Source organism: Acromyrmex echinatior, chromosome 3 (assembly GCF_024713525.1).
Source record: "Acromyrmex echinatior isolate Ae372 chromosome 3, ASM2471352v2, whole genome shotgun sequence".
NCBI classification, from domain to species: domain Eukaryota; kingdom Metazoa; phylum Arthropoda; class Insecta; order Hymenoptera; family Formicidae; genus Acromyrmex; species Acromyrmex echinatior.
In genome coordinates, this window is record NC_141854.1 from 21,995,105 (window position 1) to 22,017,763 (window position 22,659).

The 22,659-nt window shown below is 32.6% G+C and overlaps 7 protein-coding genes across 21 annotated transcripts; 4 read left to right on the forward strand and 3 right to left on the reverse strand.

Moving 5' to 3' along the window:
• Positions 1-29: 29 nt before the first annotated feature.
• Positions 30-5,659, forward strand: LOC105143280 (E3 ubiquitin-protein ligase PPP1R11). The gene is made up of 5 exons (XM_011051491.2): positions 30-362; positions 3,676-3,784; positions 3,861-4,016; positions 4,111-4,240; positions 4,351-5,659. The coding sequence occupies exons 1-4, from the start codon at positions 276-278 to the stop codon at positions 4,134-4,136; spliced, it is 378 nt and encodes a 125-aa protein (XP_011049793.1). The 5' UTR covers positions 30-275; the 3' UTR covers positions 4,137-4,240; positions 4,351-5,659.
• LOC105143279 (succinyl-CoA:glutarate CoA-transferase) lies at positions 893-3,537 on the forward strand. The gene is made up of 2 exons (XM_011051490.2): positions 893-2,324; positions 2,410-3,537. The coding sequence occupies exons 1-2, from the start codon at positions 1,245-1,247 to the stop codon at positions 2,638-2,640; spliced, it is 1,311 nt and encodes a 436-aa protein (XP_011049792.1). The 5' UTR covers positions 893-1,244; the 3' UTR covers positions 2,641-3,537.
• On the reverse strand, positions 4,715-9,438 carry Fbw5 (F-box and WD repeat domain containing 5). 2 transcript variants are annotated; one of them, XM_011051501.2, is made up of 9 exons: positions 9,129-9,438; positions 8,393-8,550; positions 8,131-8,308; positions 7,771-7,963; positions 7,421-7,648; positions 6,746-6,915; positions 6,319-6,646; positions 6,038-6,250; positions 4,715-5,942 (listed from the first exon to the last, which is right to left on the reverse strand). In XM_011051501.2, the coding sequence occupies exons 1-9, from the start codon at positions 9,436-9,438 to the stop codon at positions 5,675-5,677; spliced, it is 2,046 nt and encodes a 681-aa protein (XP_011049803.1). In that variant the 3' UTR covers positions 4,715-5,674. The 2 variants fall into 2 exon arrangements, with proteins under 2 accessions (XP_011049803.1, XP_011049801.1); XM_011051499.2 differs by having other exon boundaries at positions 6,746-6,921.
• On the forward strand, positions 9,123-12,714 carry LOC105143281 (transmembrane protein 223). 7 transcript variants are annotated; one of them, XM_011051494.2, is made up of 6 exons: positions 9,123-9,261; positions 10,480-10,502; positions 10,835-11,027; positions 11,382-11,707; positions 11,872-12,014; positions 12,194-12,714. In XM_011051494.2, the coding sequence occupies exons 3-6, from the start codon at positions 10,873-10,875 to the stop codon at positions 12,329-12,331; spliced, it is 762 nt and encodes a 253-aa protein (XP_011049796.1). In that variant the 5' UTR covers positions 9,123-9,261; positions 10,480-10,502; positions 10,835-10,872; the 3' UTR covers positions 12,332-12,714. The 7 variants fall into 7 exon arrangements, with proteins under 7 accessions (XP_011049796.1, XP_011049797.1, XP_011049795.1 ...); XM_011051495.2 differs by lacking the exon at positions 9,123-9,261 and adding an exon at positions 9,409-9,549; XM_011051493.2 differs by lacking the exon at positions 9,123-9,261 and adding an exon at positions 9,525-9,665.
• On the reverse strand, positions 12,371-14,223 carry LOC105143284 (hypothetical protein). Its single transcript, XM_011051505.2, has 4 exons — positions 14,083-14,223; positions 13,684-13,898; positions 13,328-13,603; positions 12,371-13,084 (listed from the first exon to the last, which is right to left on the reverse strand). The coding sequence occupies exons 1-4, from the start codon at positions 14,215-14,217 to the stop codon at positions 12,817-12,819; spliced, it is 894 nt and encodes a 297-aa protein (XP_011049807.1). The 5' UTR covers positions 14,218-14,223; the 3' UTR covers positions 12,371-12,816.
• Positions 14,224-16,199: 1,976 nt separating this feature from the next.
• On the forward strand, positions 16,200-21,359 carry LOC105143283 (microtubule nucleation factor SSNA1). Of its 7 annotated transcripts, none has more exons than XM_011051504.2 (5): positions 16,205-16,331; positions 17,315-17,585; positions 17,880-18,079; positions 18,157-18,226; positions 20,805-21,359. In XM_011051504.2, exons 2-5 carry the CDS (start codon positions 17,543-17,545, stop codon positions 20,918-20,920), a joined length of 429 nt encoding a protein of 142 aa, XP_011049806.2. In that variant the 5' UTR covers positions 16,205-16,331; positions 17,315-17,542; the 3' UTR covers positions 20,921-21,359. The 7 variants fall into 7 exon arrangements, with proteins under 7 accessions (XP_087260883.1, XP_011049806.2, XP_087260882.1 ...); XM_087404756.1 differs by having other exon boundaries at positions 17,315-17,447; XM_087404755.1 differs by having other exon boundaries at positions 17,315-17,608; positions 20,805-21,182.
• On the reverse strand, positions 18,914-20,816 carry brn (beta-1,3-galactosyltransferase brn). 2 transcript variants are annotated; one of them, XM_087404751.1, is made up of 3 exons: positions 20,648-20,816; positions 19,363-20,488; positions 19,064-19,216 (listed from the first exon to the last, which is right to left on the reverse strand). In XM_087404751.1, the coding sequence occupies exons 2-3, from the start codon at positions 20,424-20,426 to the stop codon at positions 19,204-19,206; spliced, it is 1,077 nt and encodes a 358-aa protein (XP_087260877.1). In that variant the 5' UTR covers positions 20,427-20,488; positions 20,648-20,816; the 3' UTR covers positions 19,064-19,203. The 2 variants fall into 2 exon arrangements, with proteins under 2 accessions (XP_011049808.1, XP_087260877.1); XM_011051506.2 differs by having other exon boundaries at positions 18,914-20,488; positions 20,648-20,804.
• Positions 21,360-22,659: the final 1,300 nt, after the last annotated feature.

The following is a 22,659-nucleotide window of genomic DNA, read 5'->3' on the forward strand; positions in this document are numbered from 1 at the left end:
CCAATGTCATTGTGGCAACACTGATATCATTGTGGCAACACTGCAGCAATAGGGAGAGTTCACGACGTTCGCGTTACCGCGAAACAACGATGAACTTAATTGAACTCTGCTGAACATAGTTGAGAATAGGTAAGCGTAGGTTTGTAACCTACGTATCTTGCGTACGCAACCGTAGCGACATCGTGCGTGTCCTGGCGTGTCCTGGCGTGTCCCTCGCCTGCCCTCATCCTTCGTTGCCTTCGCGCTCGAAGGTATTCCACCGTTGATCGTAGCGCATGGAGAGAACGATGTCGGAGCAGACGGCTTCGCAGACGCAAACGGAAACCATCTCCGAGGCAGACATCACCGACTCCGGATCGCAGGTAATTCGTCAAATATTCGTGGGATCCTAAATGTCGCGAGGCGATTCACTAATGCCTATTTCCACCAACGTAGATTAATTTTAATCTCGGTTCAACTTACTCTTCGTCTTTTTCTAATTCTAAAGATTCGAAAAAAATAAAGAATTAGTTGAATCGAGATTAAAGTTAATCTACGTTGGTAGAAATTGGCATAAATGTTATTGGCCTAGACACGATACGAATTGTTTATTGGGATTAAAATAAGCACCAACTACTCATTTTATCATATCTTGACAGTTCGACGTTCGACTCGCGTCGTCGAAAAAAATCTCTTTGGATCGCGGAAAACCTGCGTCATTTCGCGTCATGCGTCATATCAGTTGATATGACGAGGTTATGCGCTCGATTACTTACGTGCTGCAACTGCTATCTTAGGGTTTAAAGACTTTTATCTCTCTTGTCTTTTTAAAATCTTCATTCTGTCAAAGTTTTTCCAACAAACGATACTTAGTACAATATCTTTTTAATAATATTAAAAAAAACGTAAGTGTAAGTGCACTGTCGTAACTGGGTGTATTTAAATTGCGCTTTCATTACCCTGTTTTTATTTTTAATATATAAGTGACATCTCTTTCTTCAAAAAACACTAATTACTTTTATACATATAGTACGTCGCGTGCATGTATCGCAATTCCAATTTAACAAAGTTCTTTCTTAAGAAATAGAAACATTCTAGCTTGAAATGAAGTACAATTCACAGTCATTATTCTTGGTCAGTGCATCAACTTCTGAATGATGTTTAGTCAAAAAGATAATGTCTCTGTTTAGTTTACATTTTAAAATATATTACATTGCACCCCAGTACGTAACAGTGAACCTTAAAAGTTTTTTAAGAATTTCGATATGATGCGTAAAATACTTGCAATTAGCGTGCGAAACCGCGCGGCGAGCAACAAGTATTTCCCAAGTGAAGGCAAATTGATAAGTTGCGAACGTGAATTTTGCACGGCCGTTGAAGAGAATCGTTCGCCGTTGAACGGAGTACGAGTTCTGGATCTGACGCGAATCGTGGCCGGTCCTTATTGCACAATGATCCTGGGTGATCTCGGTGCGGAGATCTTGAAGATCGAACGACCCGACGGCGGGGACGAGGCACGCAAGTGGGGCCCGCCGTTCTTCCAAGGGACACAGGAATCGACTTATTTCATGAGCGTCAACAGAAATAAGAAGAGCGTTTGCATCGATTTGAAGAAGGGGAAAGATATTATTTACGAGCTGGCGCAGACAAGCGACGTCCTGATAGAAAATTATGTGCCCGGAAAGCTGAGCAGCATGGGCTTAGGATACGAAGATATGGCTAAGATAACGCCACGTCTTATCTATTGCTCGTTGACTGGTTACGGATCTAGTGGACCATATGCAAATAGACCCGGTTACGATGTCGTTGCTGCTTCCTTAGGTGGTCTTTTGCACATTACCGGGCCGAAAGATGGACCACCGTGCAAGGTTGGTGTAGCAATGACTGATATGGCAACAGGTCTGTACGCTCATGGAGCAATTATGGCATCTTTACTACAAAGATCGAAAACCAACAAAGGCCAGTGGATACAATGTAATCTCTTGTCGACTCAAATCGCAAGCCTGATAAACATTGCTTCAAATTACTTAAATGGAAATAAGGAGGCGACAAGATGGGGATCTGAACACGAAAGCATAGTTCCTTACGAAGCCTTTTCTACGAAAGATGGATACATGACGATTGGAGTAGGGAGCAATGAACAATTTCTGGAATTAGTCACAAAATTACAAATGTCAGAACTTGCTGCTAATGACAAGTTCAAGAATAATATAGCTAGAGTTAAAAACAGAACGGAGCTACTTGAAATCCTTAGAGATGTAATTAAAAAGAAAACAAATCAGGAATGGTCTGCAGAATTTACAGGGGCTTCGTTTCCTTTTGGAGCAATAAATACTATGAGAGAGGTGAATTAACCAATCTAATCTGATCTCAATGCATTATCTCTTTTGCAATTTAATAAATTTCATTTTCTTCAACTGTAATTTCCAGGTATTCGATGACCCCCATGTGAAACACATCAAATTGGTTCAAGAAGTAAATCATCCAGTTACAGGCAAAGTGAAACTTGTTGGACCACCTGTGACATATAGCTACGCTACTAATATAATACGATCAGCGCCACCAACATTGGGACAGCATACATCGGAAGTTTTAAAGAATATATTAAACTATTCTGATGATAAAATAGAAAATTTGATAAAACAAAAAATTGTACGATAATTAATGAGCATGAGCCCCTTTCTATCTGTACGTTTTAATGCAAAAATCGAATTATTGTTCTATATTTTTATATTAATATTTTTATATTAATGAATTTCAATTTTAATAAAATCTTTAGAACATAGTTTGGTGGCAATAAGTTCATGTATAAGATTATTGTATAAACATGTATTTTATCGTATTATGTGTATGTTATATATTTTAAGATTTAAAATTTCATCAAATACAATAAAAATGCCAACACGCCAACACTGGATGGACATGTGTGTACAAAAAATTTATTGTCTAGAGATATAAATGAAAAAAATATAAACGTTTCGACTCTCCGTTTTGGGTTCTCTTCAGTACTAATTATTAAACAATCATTATAATGTCGAGTTAATTACGAAATTATATTAGTAAAAATATATATATTTGGTAAACTGCTGTGTCACAAATGGAGTGAGGTATATAGTCAAATGATAATTCATCATAAAATCATCATAAAATTAGGTATCCAGAAATAAAATGGTAGATCGTCAAATCTATGCGACAAAAAAATCGCAGTCGAGGCTTGAATTAATGTGGACAAATGTAATAAATATGATGAAGTATCAAGCTAAAATTAATCGACTGGTGTATGACTGATATCGTAATAACTTTTGTAGTTAATTCAATACATATAATTATTGTTTAACGATTGTTGATTGTTGAAGAGAATGAAAGTTTGAAATGTTTACATTTTTTTCATTTATACTTTTAAAGAATAAATTTTTTCCATACAGTATGGACTCGTTAGCATTTTTATGATATTGATTTAATTCATTAAAACATTTTAATTTTTAGTTAAAACTTCACAATATATTATAAAATTATTATTTTGTAAGTTATAATGAAAATAAAATTTTTTAAATTTTATTTGCTTTTTATTTTTACATTAACACAATTTTTTATTATATATATTGTAACAAATATCTTCCTTATAGTCATTGTTTATAATTTAAAATCTGATTAATAATACACTTTATATTATTGAAAATTTCACTTTTTTTTCAGGATGTACCTACTGTACGATTACGTCTACGAATGCCGAAATCAAATAAAAAGGTCCAATGGACTCAGGGGACCGTAGACAATGAAAATTTAAATAAAAAGAAATCAAAATGTAAGTATTTATTATTTCTCTGTAATCTTTTAGATTTCATTTATCAAAAAGAGTTATTTACATAATTTTTTTATAGGTTGTTGTATTTATGAGAAACCAAAAATTTTCGGTGAAAGTAGTTCTGAAGATAGTGATGATGAATGCGAACATTGTCATGGACATAAAGATGCTCATAAGAAAGTCTTACCTAAACCTGGTGATCCTGCACGAGAAGGAATGTCATCACATCCTGGTAAATTTTTCATAATAGATCAAATATACATTTGTATGTACTTGTACATTTGTACCTATTACTCTTATTGATTCTTATCTTATTCTTTTTACAGAACCGATTGCAACAGGTTCAACATAAGTGTTTTTATGCTTATATACCTATTGACAATTTTTCTCTAAATGGAAAATAAATTCCTTTATATTTCTCGAGACAGTATGTAATACAGAAACAGATGATATTAGGTAAGTCATTTTATATATATATATATATATATATATATATATATATATATATAAAACATTAAAATATTATAATTATACAATATAGAAGAAGTCATGTTGCATTTTTTTAGGTACACAAACTCTAAATATGATTTTGCACTAGTATATGTACTTATATTACAGTGCTTTAATCGCGCAGAAGATTATAAATATTATTGAAATTGTTATACATGTCTTGCGAATAGTAAATTATTCAACATTCTTTGAAAAGTAATTTCATCATTCCTTATATGTTTACGTCCGATTAATATTATTTACTTTACATGTACTGTTTGTTATTTACTATTTACCTAATATAGAGATCTAGATTTTATGCGCTAGAAAAAAATATACATTATTTTGTGATTTATGATAATATTAATTCATATATTTATTATTAAATCAAGTTTGCAATTATATTCTGATATGAAGAAAAATTAAGAATATATGTCAAAATTTCATTTTTGCTTTTTTTTTTGAGATTTATTACATTTATAATTTTACAATGCAATTGCTCTACAAGCTCAAAAAATGAAATAATGTATTACAAATTACATTATTATACGCCATAATTATAAATAATTATGTCGTATTACATATGACAAAGAAAAGATACAAAATAGTGCACATTTACATTTATTCCTTGTTTCCTTTATTTAATATAAGCGTAGATAAATGAAATTTGTAAATATTTCAAATATACATATAAAATATACAGAATAGATTAAATAAGAAAATTTGAAATTTTAAGGTCATACTCTTAAAAAAAATTATAAAGTCATAAGAAAACTTAATATTCATTGCACACTTTCATTGAATTTCAATTTTTAATTTCGTTTAAAAATAAATTTTAAACTAATTTCATATATATATATATATATATAAACTTTATAGATTTTAAGCTGACATTAAAAAATATCTTGAAAAATTATTAATGTACATAGAATAGGAATAAGCAGATAGGATTTTTGATCATTAGGCAAATCACTGATCTAATATTAGTTTGCGAGTTCTGAAAATTTAAAAATAGTTCGATAATAATCTTTGAATGGATAATATAATTTTAAAATCTTTCGTAAGTTATTTTCTAATTTTGCATCATAACAGTCGTGTGTCAACAATATATTCTTATGATATTCATTCTTTTAACAACATTCTTAGTAATTTTTATTTTTTTCAAAATAGAAGTACTCGTCTAATGAGATTCTATATTATATTACCAAGAAATGAAAGTCTGCATATGTAATTTGCATAATCCCAGGTAATCGAAAAATATATTCTTATCATATTTGTGCTTTTATGCAATAATAGTATTCTGGACGATTTTATATAGTATATACTAAAACTTAAGTGTAAAATATATCTCTAAGATCTTGTAAAAATAAATGTTTAAATTAAAAATTTAATAGTTTTTAATCAGTCAACATTAGTGCCGCATTTCTGATATTTATGTCTCTTTCGCACTTCCATTCCCCTACGATAAGACTTTTCATCTAAATCTAAAGCCTTTACCATAGCCCGACTTCGCCATATTTTAACTGTATAGTCATCACTGGTTGTAACTAACATCTCAGGATCGCGTGGATTAAAAGCCACTGAATTGACTACATCACTATGGGGAAATTTTGCTAAACAGATTCCATAATGTCTATCCCATAAGTAACCATGTTTATCTTCCGCACCACTGCAAACACAAATTTTTTATGACAACTGTATTTTATATATTGAAAAATTAAATCTTGATTAAATTAATAAATTAAATACAAGCATATTAATTACCTTGCTACGTATTCATTACATACATCCAGAAATATAAAAAAACATTCGTTATTAGGCGTGTATGCTTTGTGTGCCCTTAACATCGTGCCAACTTGCTTCAGTGTTACCAAGTCGATTACATGAATATCGATTTCTTGAGCTATCGGTGGTGGTTGTAAAGGATTGGTAATAACGTAACCCTTTGGCCACGGCCTCGAATTTACATAAAGATATCTGCAAATACATGCATAATTAAATGTCTATACATCTCAAGTATACTTATTCTACACTATGCAACTGACCTATGATCGGGAGAAAGTCCCATTCCAATAATGTGACCATGGAGGTCAATTAAATGATCTATTTTATCGAATTTGTCCGCCACAGATTCATAATTTAACCAATCTTCTACTGATGGAGTATTCTGTCTCTCTCGTTCCCTCTTTTTTTGAGCTATTCTCTCGCGCAATGATGGTCCCGGATCCAATCTTCGTGGAAAAGTAACTAATTTGATCCTCTTAAAACCAACTTTATGCGGAGTATATGTTTTCGAGCCAGTTGTAAAGATAAGAAGTTTTTCGGGATTATTGGTTAACTCGTCTGTATCACATTCTTCGGTTATTGAAGATTCTGTAAACTCATTTTTTGTCATCATGTCCTACACAGTGATTAGGATAGCCGATTACAGTTATTTCCTATTGCTATGCATTACATGCGTAATTTGCCTACCTCCAGACTCGCTCTCTTCCTCCCATTGCGGATTCTCACTTTCGCTATCACTTTCGTGTGCCTTCTTCTGCATCTCAACCTGCCTATATTCCTGATTGTATTGTATAGGACTAGCATATTCGAAACCATCACCAAGTTTCCTCCAATTCGAAAATGCACCTTCTAATTTACTATATCTATCATGTATTATATATATTAACATCCAACAAGAATGTATGCAGGATGATCTGTTCTTAAATTGAAAACCTTGAATGTTTCGTTTATTTTTGATACGAAGAAACATTTCATATAAAAGTAAAACGGTTTCATAAGGAACGTATATTTCGGTCACGTTGTTCTTTATCTAAATGGAAGTGCCAAGAAGATATGAAGATTACTATTTTTTTAAATGGAATTATATAATTTTTTTTACATAATATGATTCCTCTAATTATTCTGCGTATAAAAGATAGAAATATGAAAAAATGAGATATTTTATACTTTATTTTAATACATATTAACATGAAAGATTAAATATATTAGTTTGTTTTTATATCTGTACTTTAATATTTTCCCCCTCGAAACCGTTTCATTTTCATCTAAACATTTTTTTGTATCATCAAAAATAAGTGAAGTAGTCAAGGTTTTCAATTTAAGTGGACCATAATGTGCGTAAAAAAAAGAATTTTCACATACTGTATTCTTGATGATGAAATGTAGTATATTGGTTCTTCCTGACTTTGCGAACTATTAGATTCACCTGAAGGAGACAACAAATCCTTGTGACTTGGTGGATTTCCTTTTTCTTCCTTTGTATTTGAGGAAGATGGTTGACTCTGTTGTTCTGTGGATTCAGCTGGAGCAGGTGCTAAACAATTTGCAACCATAATCGCTCTAATCGAGGAAGCATTTCCATTATAGAACCTGAAAAATTATTACAACCGCATGAAAAAAATTATAATCCATTTAAAAAAATTTGTTTATGTTTCTAACAAGAAATCAAAGATTCAAATAGATTTAAAAAATATACCGAATTGTTACTTTACCTAAAGAGTTGCGTCATAATGGGCACATGTTCGCTAGCTGATTCCTGGTTTGCCTTATTGAGCCAAACTACGCTAGTACTAACCAAATGTGCCAACCAATGTAGATTTCCACTTAAAAGGTAACGTTCACTGTACCATGTACCAAATATGTCATATGGCTTATTCACTACTCTACACTGGAGATCAAATCCAGCTATAAATAGACAAAAAATACATACACAATATAAGCATGTATTGAATAGAGATAATTTCTTTTATCAAAATCTATCGTTAGATAAGATCTTGTTGAATCCCAGTTTAAGATTTATTTTAGTCGTATAATCTTTATTTTCTTATTGATAAGATCTTAATCTCACTTACGTGCTACTCTGAATACTGCTATTTCACCCGAAGTACTATGGGGTGTACCAAAATGGACACCAGACACAAGAAGTAATGTATCTGTACAATTAAACTGAGAAAATTGTGTATATTTCCAACTAAACGTCTTCATATCATGCCAATATTTTATGGTAACAGGATATTGACTTTGCCATACCTAAAACAAAATGATGCGAATGATAAATATAAGAGAGTAATATATGAGAGAAAGTAATAATTGCAAAATGAAAGAAGAGCTTACAAGAATATATCCATCTTTTGAACAGGTTGCAAACATTTTGCCATTATGGGAAAAGCTCACGTGTAAGACCTGATGTGAATGTTCTTTAAGAACTTCAGTTTCTATCAATGGAGTGTGATATGCCAAGCGTTTGAATTCGCCCAACCAGGAGGTTTTTCCTACGAAAGAAATAATCAGTGTAAAGAATATTGATAAAATATATACATATGTATATAAAATAATAAAAAATTAATTATTATATAGATTTATATAGTATTATAAGATAAGATTTTTCTATGTACATAAAAAGATTTTCTAAAACACCATTTGAAGATTATCAAAAAATATAAAAATTGAAAATATACAAGATTGTTTTATAAGAATATTAACGACAAAAATAGCATTATAAAAAAGCAACAATCAATGAACGTTGCTACTAATCTGAATAATTAGGAATTTATGAATTACAAATTAACTCATTTAAAAAAAAGTTTACTTTGTTATACACGTATTTCTTTGACTTTAAATACTGTTTTATTATTCTATCTATTATTATTGCTATATTTATTGTCTTCATAAATGCTATGTATGGAATCATTGTCCGATTTGATCGAATCTAACAATTTTGCTCCGAGTATGAATGGATCTTCTCGGAAAATAGACGATACAAATTTATATTTTCTCCACGCAATATCCGGCGGAGAATGTTATTTTCGATCGTGTAAAAGTGCCGCGAATACTTGATGGCAAGACATACCTGGCACAATGCCGACGTCCGGATCTATCTTGTACGTACGATAAAATAAATACTTCCAGAGGAACTCGTCACGCGACACTCTAAACCACGATCGGCACACCTCGCCCGCAGTCAGCAATTCTCTCGGCGTCAGGTACTGGAAGATGCTCAGGAGAATCGAATCCGACATAACGTACCAGTTAAATTCACCGGATTCACCCTCGCTACGCGACGAATACTCGCTGCCATCATCCGACTCGCTAACGTCCTCCACATCCTCGTCGGACGGTCCGGGCCGGTCGTCTCGCGCGGTATCCTCCACGTCGTCCATCGTCGACGCGCGGTTTATTTACTGGAACAGCTGATACCTGTCAGCTACTGCACTGTCGTGAGTCAGTCGTCAGTGCCGTCGTCACGTCAAGGATATGCGAGTTCGACCGAGGTTAGAATTGGTCAGAATTCACGTAGTCCGCCACTCTCTGAGGCCGTTCACGAACGAGAACGAGTACAACTGCATCGCGTCATTCGCGTCCGCGTCGCGCAACACCTGCACGCACGGTAAAAATACGATACGAGCTGTTGCATGAGTTGCATCTCGGAAGCGGCACGTATTCGTGGCAATTCGTGCCAATTCGCGCCCATTCGTGCCCGACGTACGTTTCCGTGAACGAATAAATTTCCACGTTATCTTTCAATGAATTTCGGAACACCCTGATTAATCTGCTCTAATCCTGATCTGATATTCTAAATTCTTGATGTTCTGATATTCTAAAAGAGAACGTGTGTAATATGTTTTCCTTCGCGATTACAACACTACGAACTACGAGAGTCGGTAGCCTAGACTGTTTCTTAGAAGTTTCTTTTACCTGCTTTTACTTGCACTCTCTAAATGTATAAGTAGGCCTTGAAGATAAAGAGAGTGAGAAGCCTAAATATAAAAAATGAAAGTAGAGACTGCATGCTCCATCACTTGACGAATTGACGCTCGCAATCACTCGCAATGCTCATTTCATTCTTTGTTTATCTAATATTAAAAGGACAAACGATGCTCGCAAATATGTGAGCGTCAACAAACGAAATATACATTTCATCCTACTCACACTTTACTGCACTTGGAAACGCAATTAAACATTGAGATTGTCCTTTGTCATTCTATGTCTTGAACGCTTCGTATTTTTTCATCACTTCTCTTTTTTTCTTCAACTCTGTATTTATTTTATTTTAAGTGCAGAAAGTACGATATAGTGTAGCTAATGATCAGATCCTCGTGTTTACCTTTTTCTACGAGTTTCCTAACCTTGCCTAAAAAGTTTACTTATAATTATATTACTGTTGAATTGATTATTTATAAATAAAATTTATATTTTTACAGATTGTTTACAGTAGAAGAACTTGGTAAGAATATAGTAATTTTTTATGCACGATTTTTTATATAAAATTATAGAATATATGTATATACATGTGTTTTTTGGATTACCTAATTATTAGGCTAATTCACAATGTGTGCTTTTTATTTTCTGTTTCTTGCTGTTTGACCAAAAAGGCAAGAGACAAACAGAGACAAATAGGAAATAGCAAGAAATAGGAAATAAAGAGCACATTGTAGAATTAGAATTAATAAAAAGAAAAACAAAATTAAAATAAATGTAAATGTTTGTAAATAAAAATAAAATATTATGTGTAGGAAATGATTTTAAAAGCAAATTAACATTTTATAAAATTTCTAGAGTTGCTTTTGGTGACATAGAACGAAAACAATTTCAAAATGTTGAATCTAATTTTGAGGCATCCTATTATTTCTAAAACTTTACTAACTCAAGTACGATCTGTCCATGGAATCACACAAAAGTGTTTTATATGTGACAAGAATATATTTTCAGCGGTAATGACTGTTAGATTATTTCTAACGAGATGCATAAGGTAACAAAATATAATTATAATAAATATAATTATAATAAACTTTTGATAAAATGTATAAGAATAATATATATCTAGAAATATTTTTAAGTTTTAATCATTGATTATTAAGAGAATATTTGTATAAATATATACAGGATATTCTTGATCGTTATTTTCTTATTTCTTTTAATTAGAAATGAAAGAGAAAGATCAAAAAGTAGAATGTTATGTCATCAATATTGTTTTGACGATCATTTGATTACTTTACATTAAAAAATATTAACTTCAAATGGAAACTAAAATTAACTATAGGATTTCCTGTATATTTTACAGTTATATATACAATCTTATAAAATGATATAAATAAAAATGTAGATTATCTGCTGGAGCAGCACGACAAACAAGTTTCCTTAAATCAAACAAATTGATACAAAATTTATTAATACAACGTCGGCAAATGTCACAATTGGATGTAAACACAAATGTACGGAACAATGTAATTTTATATAAATTTGAAGGGACAACATATTTCCGAAATTTGAAAATTTTTGGAGCTGTACAATTATTTTGTTGTTCAGTATTGGGTTTTTATAGTTATACTCCATCATTTTGGGATATATTCAGGGCTGATGTAAACTTGAAAGAACATTTTCTGAATTACATGTTTCGATTTTGCATATTTCTTTTTGCAATTATGACAGGTAAGAATCATCTTTTATATTTATATATATGTAACAATATTTCATATATAGAGATTCACTTATACAAAAATTCATATTTTTATCTTATTTGCTAAACAATCTTTTACATAAAATGGAGCAAATAAATTTTATTCTTTTTGAGATTGATGTATTTATTTTTGTAGGTCCTCTTACGTGTCTTTACATTTATGCTACGTGCGCTCGTAGCATCAAATACGTTATTTTAAATAAAGGTGGTGAAACACTTTCAATTATTACTTATCATATGCAAAAGAAGAAATCCAAATTAAATTTACCAGTAGGAATGGTAAGAAACATTTACATAATAAATATAAAATTATAATATTTGATGTATAATTAATTTCATATACATAATTATTAATAATAATATATAATAATTTTAGAGCATGAATACAGAGATAAAAAATAAAATTTTTTTTTATTTGACATGTTTCTTACGTTTGAAATTTTTTTTTTTTTTTTAAGGTAAAGTGTACCGCAGACAGACGTAATGGTAGAGGAACATACCTACCACTTAAAATAAAAAATAGATCTTTTTATTACCTAGTTAATAGAAGTGGCACTTTTGTAAATTCAAAACTTTTTGATCATGCAACGGGATAATTATTTAATTTTATGGATATGTGTATTATTACGAATATGTTCTTTTGCTGTAATACATTGTACATATTTATTTAAAAAATGTCATTACCGTCATATATTTATGCTTTATGTATAAAATATAAATATATCCTTAGAATTATCTATTATTAAAAAGATGTTATAAATATATATCGATAAATTGCGAATTATCAAGTTAACGCTGAAATTTCTGTATGCTATTTTTCAAGAAAAGAAATTATTCTTTTTTCAGATGATTTATATTAGTATTATACAAATAACAAGTATAAAATACATTGACAATTTGTATTTTCTGGAAAAGGAAAAATAATGTTAGTACAATATCTATGCACAAGTACATATAAGTATATTTTATTGCACTGAGATTAGTTTTTTATTCGTCATTGGTTTTTCCAAATCTCTTACGAGTTGGTAGAATGTGTGTGAATTGGTATTTTAATTAATCGATACTATTCTTTATATTCCAATCAATATCTTTGATTTTGCCTGTCATAATACTTTCCCGAGTATTTGCTGTATCGATCGCTATAGCCATCATCCTGGTATTTGTCTTCGGCTTTATAGTAAACTTCAGGTGCTGTAGAACCAACACGACCTTGCCAATAATGAGTCCAGTATAGATCTTCTGGATTAATATCGTGTGGATGTCTGGCATTTTTGAACACATGTACGCAATACACGAGACTACCAATCAGTGTCAAAAATCCAAACACAAGAAATACTATTCCCAAGATCCTAAAAAAATGCACTTTGTATAAAATTTTATAGAATACATCACTCCAATTGTGTAATTTATACATCATGCTTTCAATTCCTTACTATTATTAGAAATACAAATCGATATACATATATATAAAACTTTTGCAATTTTGTCTTTTATAATCGAAGTAATTATAATTACTTTAATATATATTTGTATAAATTATAAATTGCGCGCGCGTGTGTGCGATGTAAAAATTAATCATACAGTACTCTTACCAAACGACTAACGGCTGGAAAAATTGTATGACGATAACGAAACCTAAAGTAACTAGAATCAAGCCAAGATTGAGAAGTAACATGAGGCAGCAGACGCCCTTAGTGTTTGGGCAGAATGGATTAGGCGTTGACATAGTTTCCACGATAATACCGCCTTTTCGTGACGTACGAGTTTTCACTGTCGAAGTGCCTGATCTACCGGAACCGTAGCTATAATGACTAGGCGCTCTGTGGTCCAATCTGGAGCTTGGTGCGAGACTACGGCGTGATACCCGACTATAACGTAAAACACACATTTTCCATTACAGGTATATTTACGGAATATTGAATGCTACGCGTTTATAAATCTGACCGACCTTATGTCGGAAGTAGCTCTATATGCAGCACTGGTGACATATATATCTGAACCATTGTCACAAATACTGCCATGCGAGGCACTTTTGCGAAGCGGATGCAAACTATGTTTGGAAGATCCGGACAGAACCGAATCGCGAGTGTTATGCGCACTTCTGGATCTTCTGTCTTCTTCTCTGTCGTACTTGTCCGTGGGAGTCTTTCTTGTAGGTTTTACCTATAAAAGAAGAATTTAAGAAAAAAATAAAAAAAAAACTATAATTTAAATATACGCGTTATATTCTTATATATATAAGAAGGCGTATGTATTCTGTACACATTGTGTACACTAATATATGTAGAATAAAATACGCTTTAAGCTAAAAGAATGTCTTTGCCATTATGAGTATAAAATGCATTACCATAGTGGTATGTTCGTTAGCAACAATATACTCAGACACGGTGCGGTCCGAAGGAGCTCTATGGCTCTCTTCACCATCCGTAATGTAATCACGATTTCCGTTAATGTGATATCCAGCATATTTCGAAGTATGCATTTTAAAGTATCAGTCGTTGACTTGTGCACAAGAAGTGTCAAAGACAAGTAACTAATTAATAAAACTTCTTTAGCTCATCTAAAACAGAAATAAATATCAGCTTATCGACAAATCGATTATCAAAGTTGTTACAGTCGTCACTTTCTTTTCCAAAAAAAGTACGAAATGATTATGCTTACTCTGCACGGATGCAACGTAGAAACGTATCCGTTTCCATTCTTACTTAAAATATATTGCATATTTTAAAAGAAAATTGTGCGTGATATGCATCATTTACATCGTCAACCTGCAACAAAAATGCTTTAAGTCGTGAAAAAGAGCAGATACTCTTAAATCTTTTTTCTTCATATATCTCCGTTTTTAGTTTTGTTTAGTAACAGCATTTGGGATGTATTTTTATCTAATTATATAATCCTTCGTAATTGAATATAAATTTAGCGTAAGGTGTGGCGTTCCTTTAAGTGCTGTCTGCGCATAAAGATTGCAAAACATCATTATGGGATTGTCTCGCGATTGTAGGCAATGATGCCCACGACGCGTTCATCGCATTGGGCAAATCCTTATTTAGTACGATGATGTCACTTGGCAAGGACATGTACGTGCAACATCTTCGATCAATACATAATGCGCATATATAACTCTTTCTCGTTGATCGTTCTCTCGCGATTCTTTCAAGGTAGTTTCTTATTATTCGTTTCACAACAAATTATCCCATCTGTCACAATTACATCTTTATTAAATATGCACGTGTGTTTAGCGCGTCGTGACATTTTTTTGACCGGCATATTTACAAATCGATTCTTATACATTTAAGACTGTCTTAAGATGTCATGAGTCCATCACAGAATCAATTAGCATCTTGAGACATTACTTAATTAATTAAGACAGTCTTAAGTACAAGAATGGACTATGAATATCTGCGGTCTTTGATTTCTGATAAAAAAAGATTCCTGCAATTAATTATATTCTAAAAACAAAATATTTCGTAAATGCAATGACGATATCAAATTTTGGGAAATCACTTCGACATAATCATATAACATAATAGCCTTGCGATATAAGATAACAAATAAATATTTAATTAAAATAGATAATGAGAAATTATCATTCTCTGAAATTAAACGGCAAACTTCCGTGGCACAGATCTAAAAATTCGATTTTTTTTAGAATTCGTTAATTAATACGAAAATCCCTCGAATTCATTAATTTTCTTTATAGGAAAGTGCGTGACAGACAGTATCGATGATTAATGCCATCGGCCCTCTAAAATACGTTCACTCTTGTCAGCCAACCGGTTATTAAACTCCTGCTTTTTCTCGCGTTGTTTTTCTCGCGTTAATCGCAATTTTTAAATGATGCACGCAGGAGACGAAGCGGCGGATTGCGATGCGCGCAGGCGCCGTAGATCCATGCGACTTGTGCGCATCATCCTCCCACGATATAAATTCCCGAAAAACAAAGAAAAGAGAGGAGGAAACGTCAATATGAAGAAATGTCGGAGCAAAGCGCGGGATCAAGATCACGAGGGATTGCAAGGACGCGCAGTGCACACGCGCTCAATCGCGTCAAATCTCTTAGTGCGCATCGAGATCGTTCGGGAGGGCCGCTCTCGAATGCTGGACCCTCGAGATGATCTTGCCCGAGTACCTCGACTTGAAAGATTACGTTCCCCCATATTGATCCTTACCCGCAGGTGATTCCTCTCCTCGTGATGACGCGCTGACCGAACGTGCAGACGTGCCTGGATCGCCGCGACATATCGATCACGCGAGTATGATATTCGCCGCGCGTTTGGTGTTTCTCTCCTTCTTTTTCTTCCTCCTCGAGATCGATCGTCCCTGCACTCGATCGAAAAGCACTCGCGACGATTCTGGTGGTGTTGGCGCGGATTCGCGAAACTCGAGACGCGACATACAATATACGTCCCGGTCCCGGAGCAACGCGATCGGCAATCTCGCCCGTCTCGCGGCGGTCGCGATCGGAATCGCTGCAAATCGCTGAAACGGTCGATGCACGTCGACGGGCGTCCCGCGACCGCGCGGCGAGCGAAAGGCACGTTTATCGTGGCGTGCGCTTTTCCACCACGGCACGCTTCCGTCTGACGCCTTTAAAAGGTGAGCTCAGGTGTGCGCGCTAACTAGTCCTCACCGCCCGCGATCGTCTCCATCCGACGCAACGCGTCCCTCCTCCTCTACGCGAAATAAATTAACGGACGTGAAATTAGGTCGCGATTGTCTCCAAGAAATATGTCTAATTGATTCCACTCCAAGATTTGTAATTAAGCAACCTTTTGCTTTTTCCTAAGGCAGAAATATGAAAAGTGTTTCACGCTTTTCACGTTCCCACTTTAGGGAAAAGTTGCATTATCGTTATCCAAAAATACATACGTCCGAATGCGTGAAATGTAAAATACAAATGATGCAAAGAACGCATTTCAGTTCGATAAATGAAAATAAAACATGGAGCTGCTTTCATTGAGTTGCACTTTTTCTTTTTGTAAAATATAAATATAAAATATAAACGTATATTTATACGCCTGATGGATTAGAGTATAATTCTATATATAAATTATTGGTAATTAAAAACGTAGAATATGCGATTACAACGGAATGTTTTCGTACAGATTAATTTTTTGTTTAGAAAAGAATAAGATTTGCGGTGATCTTCAAGATGATAATAACTCTAATATCTACAAGAATACATATTCCAAAGTATACATATTCGAAAGTAATTTTTTTACGATCAGACATAGTTATGCAATATAGTTTCAGCTCTGAAAAGGAAAACTGGTTTTGAAAGCAGCTAGTCCAGTGTTAATCCGAGTCTCGATCTCGGATATTCAGAATCTGCAAAATGAATTCCGTTAAAGTAGATTATATTGATTTCGTTGATCACGAATCGCATTGTCTTTCCCAAAAACTCGAAAGAAGGTGCAAAGGATTAATCAAATCCTTCATCAATTATCCTGTTCCGTTTATCGCGTTGATTTTTAGAGCTCGATTACGAAAAATGACTATTTTATAAATTAAAAAAAAAATCATCGCCGTTCCTATATTCAATTTTGTACTATCTTTAGATTTTTATATATAAAATATAGATCGGAACGCGGCAAAAGGACGAGAAATCTTCGTATTTTTATAACTCCTAATACGCATGCGTAAAGCGGGAATTACGCGCCAAAACCGAAGCAACTGTCCATCCGAACGTTCCAAGTTTCTCCGTTGTTGGTGGTTAGTAAACAACGATCGTTCTCGATAGTCCCGCCTGACATTATCCGCATTTAAATCAGTTTAAATATATACGCCTTATATGAAGTTTTCTGTGAATGGGGGGTTCACGATGTCTCAACACGGAGCTGCTTTGCAAACGTATAATCAGGAGCTTGTCAAATGTAACCCATTTAACCTAAAAATCTTGATATTATTTATAAGTTTGAGCTTTAATTGATCCGATTTTAGATACCTGAAACATAATACAAGTATTCTTTTGCTACACAATCCCAATATTGAAAGTATCTTAATCCCGAAAAAGAAATTGTCATTTAAACATCATATTGAAGATCTTAAATTACTTTATTCTGCGATATTATAACTCGATATTTTCAATTACGGAATTATCTTGTTGCATTCATGTATGTATAGAAAAAAAATTTGTTTTCCTAGGTTTAGAAGAAATGAAAGTGAGACGATTCGAACTTCAAGCTCAGATAGAATCCCAGGAGGAAGAGAAGAATAATTTGCAACGCGAAATCGAGAAGATGTCGTGTAAACTTACGCAACTAAACGATAGCTTAACAAAAAGAATCACGATCAGAAACGAATACGATAGAACTATTGCTGACACTGAGGCAGCGTATGTAAAGGTAGTATTATTGTTGAGTGATTTATTCTAAATTAAATGTTAATCTCGCATTTTTTAAGTGTATTTGTTTTATTATAGATTCTAGAGAGTTCCCAATTATTGCTTAACATGATCAAAAAAGAAGCTGTGAGTCTGGATCAAACTTTAGGTAAAGCCAATATTGATAAGCAGTACCGATAATAAAATATAAAATAGAACTTGACAAAAAAATTGTGCGGGACCATATATTTAGAAAATGTATTTATTAAATTATCAATGGAAAAAATTATCACAAAGACATAGCTGTTAATTAACAAAGTACAAAATTGTAAATATATTGATTTTTAAAATATACAAGTTTTTTATAGCCTCTGCACAATTTATTAACTGTACAAGTTACATATATATGTTAATTATGTTATTTGATTATTTCAGAAAAATAATATTAATCAGTCTGTGTATGTAATTAAATAAAATAATTTTTGAACAATAATTCTATTTACAAACTAGAGCAATGAATAAGTACTAAGTACTAAATAATTCATTGTAACAATTATAAGTACGATTATTCTGTTTCATTTAAATATGCTTTAATATGTATAATACTAAAAATTTGATAAATTTGATTTTTTATTAGGAGATATTTTATATATGTATATATATATATATATATATATATATATATATATATATATATATATATATATATATGAAGACTAATGTAGAATGAAATCTGTTCTAGAAAGAGAGTATAGAATATTCTTTACAATAAGTTGAACGTTATCACATAATTGTTATTTTACATTGTATATTCTATCTTCCTTCATATGTACATATATTGATTCTTGATACATACCAATTATGATATTTTCATCAATATATGCTATCATGATATTTCTCCATATTTAAATGGAAATCATCTTAATCATCTCTAAAATCGTATAATAATACATATTGCAAAATTTTTTTGCATCATTTATATAAATTTAAGCGTTTCCAAGAGCTTTCTGTTCGTTCCAAATTTGTAAGAGTTCGTTTGGATCTTCATATCCATGAGATGTTATAACATATGTATAACTATGTTTTGTATAAGCTTTCTTATAAAAGTGGAACTCTTCGCAATGAAACGGTACTATATCAGCTTTTTTAGCTACTAAACCTAGAAAGATATCATCGAATCTGAAATGCTTGGTGTAAAAACTGGTGTAGTATAAATCCAATAGAGCTTCTTTAGACAAAATGTATGCACCGGCTGTAACATATGGTGGCCATAAATGATACGGATATTCTTTTAATGTAACGTACCATTTAGAAAATTTATGCCGATGTGGCGCAGATCGCATAAATACGAATCCTGCAAACAGTCTAATATCATCTGGCAGCTCAAAATCGAAAAGTTGTCGTTTTATTCTATTTGATGTAGATTTGTTAAAAAGTCTAAGCACGTGTTCATTTTCTATTTTTCTATCATTGACTTTGAGTTCTTGTTTCTCGTGCATATCTTTCCAACTATTATTATTTGTAGATTCATGAATAGTTGAATCTTCTGTAAAAGATGTTTTAACTTTTAAGTCATATGTTGCACTATTATTATTAAAATTGATGTCATTATAATCCATTAAATCCGACTGTTTGATTTCTCTTTTGTGCGCACTGTACACTTTTCTGGATTCCATTAAGTAAAATGGATAATTAGCTGGATTTCTAATAAATGTCGCTACATTTTTTACAGATACATACATATCATCATCGACGAACACGTAAAACTTTGAATTGGGACAATACTTTACTAACCACTTGAAACTCATCATCGTTTTTATAGTATTATTATAATACGAATCTATAAAATTTGCCTGCACGATATCTTTGTAAATCCCTGCCTCTAGCTTTAGTTTGGCCTCAACTTCTTGGTCATCCGGATGCGTACCCACCACAAAAATAGTTCTCGTTGGCACATCAAAGAATCTCTTTTCGATTCCCCACGAATTTCGTATAGCAGTTCTTCTATCAAAATTTTCTATAGCCGATTTTACTATATATACAAGACGAAGCGTATCGTCTGCATTTTCCTTACACTTTTGTGGCTGCTTTAAGATAAAAGCATATCTATACTCGTTTATAGGTTCAACTTGAGGTTTTTCATTACGTCGCAAAGCATTCACAAATTCATGTACGTTGCCTTCGTATGGATATACAAAGTTTTCATCATACGTGACCTCAAATATGTGCACAAATGCTCCAAAAAATTCTAGTAGTGCTATCATGCCAAAGCCACAGAGCACATATGTTAATTTGACTCTTGATATAGCACGGCGACCTCTTTGAAAATAAAGATGGAATAAGTAATATTCCAGCAAATAACAGCACATTTTGTCAGCCAAATTTCTGTTTAATAATCCATGCAAATTTTCTCTTTCTCAAGGTCTCTGCCCTACAATAGAAATTTCCATGTTTAATCGGTTATTTTCTATTTTACACACGTTATCACAAGTTTTTTTTAATTATCAAGAAATAATGTCTTTAATTAGCCCAATCATTTAATTAATGGCGGAAGCCTGTGCATACAGTTCAAATTAAAGTGACAACTTACGAATTGTCGACAATCATTTCTCATTCAGATAATACAGGTGAATGTATAGATATTTTTCATATGTAAGGTGTTTTATTTTCAAAATATATGTACGTGAGAAGACACAGCGTTTTCTTTATTTTTTTTTCTTGAACGCCATCTAACCGATTTCTTTCAGGAAATATTGCGAGTGCATCCAGAAGCGGAGTGATTTGTGGTGCCTCTACAGGGGACTTGCTCCAACTAAAAGTCCAATCACGTGCACTGTGCAGTGGACATGACAAAAGTCAATAATTGCGACTTGAGAAGGTTTTGTCTGTTATAGCTTAAGTTAGTTTTATATTTCCTCAATTAGAGAGAAAAAAATTCTTAGATGTTTTGCAATGCGATATTTTGATTTTTTCAAATTATATTTAAAATATATTCTATTTAAAAAAATATAATTAAAATAAAAATATATTTAATTTGAGAGCATAGAGGAAGGAAAAAAATTACGTTTAATTAATGTTCAATTATTTTATATCAATTTCAAATATAGCGACATTTTGCACATTTATTTACTTATTTATTGTATTGTAATAGATTTATTTTAATCAATATAATTTGTCAAATTTGGCCAGTAATTTTTTTGACTTAAAGTAGTGGGAAGATTGATCCTATCGTGTTTATTGTCCATACGCTTATTCATCTGCCGAGCTTGTGAATAAACTCAGTGATTCGGAAGGATGCACAATTTGCGTTTTATTTTCGGTTGATTTAGTTACTGATTGGCAATTCTATGTTGGAATACAACTTGCAAAAAAAAAATGAGTTTATAATCATTGTATTAACAATCTTTATATATAACGTTCTAATAATATTAATTTATATCATTCACACACTTTGATTGTTTCAAATCTTTATGCGCAACATATATTCAATCTACTTTGAGATTAATATATAATATGATATCAGAAATATGAGAAATATAATGTTTAATATATACATATATAGGAAAATTGAATTATAAATTTGATATCAAGTATAGGTACACATAACATGTGAATTATTATTATTAATTTATTATAGACTGATATTCAGACATTTTCAAATTTTTTAAGACTTTGCAACCTCGCTAAAAAGATCCTCCAAGGGCTTTCAAAAGATACTGGCATCTACGTTAAATTCATTCTTTCATATTTCGTTAGACTGATATTAATTGTAGATATAAATAAAGGGTCCTTTTATATTTTATAAAAACGTTTATTTTATTAGAAATCGCTTGACGCGAATCGTCTGGGATTCTTGAATTTTTCCGTTGCATTCTTTTTTTTTCTCTTTTTTGATTGCAGATCGATCGTCTTATAACAATAACAATGTCTTCTTCTCGTATCGTCTTTACAAGCTGCTTTATTTCTCGACATTTCTATTTATAATAAATTCAGTACGGTCGCTCGAGAAGGATCGTCTTTTTTCGTCGAAATAAATCTTCTTCGCACAAAAATTTGCGGGAAGAAGATTTATCCTCTGCTTTCATTTTTCATATCATGAATAAATTGTGAATCCGTTTTGTTTCCGTGGGAAAACAGCAATTAACTCCTTATCGTTCCTCGTCTTGGACCCGCTCGCCGATGGGTCTTTATTGATCGACCGAGCGGAAATGCGATCGGGTGAGAGAAATGTCTCTGACGATGTTTTCCGCTCGAAAGATTAGCCACCAACGTCGCGTCGTGGGGACATCCTCCTTCGGTGTTGGCCGACACCATCGATCGCGTCTCGCTATGGATAGGCATCCACTCGCTCGACGCCTTTCGACTTCGATCCCGATAATTTGACACCACGATTATTAATCTCTATCGAGATTTCACGTTCATTGTTCCTCTCGCTGCTCGTCGTTAACGTCAATCGTTGCTTTCGTCAGAGCTTCCGGCTGACTCTTTCTGCACAGTTCAACGAGGACTTTTCGGAAAACTTGTTTACCGAATATCAGTTCTGTTGTTTTTAAAATTCATAACTTTTTCAATTAATCGTTAAATTCAATGGAGAACATCCTT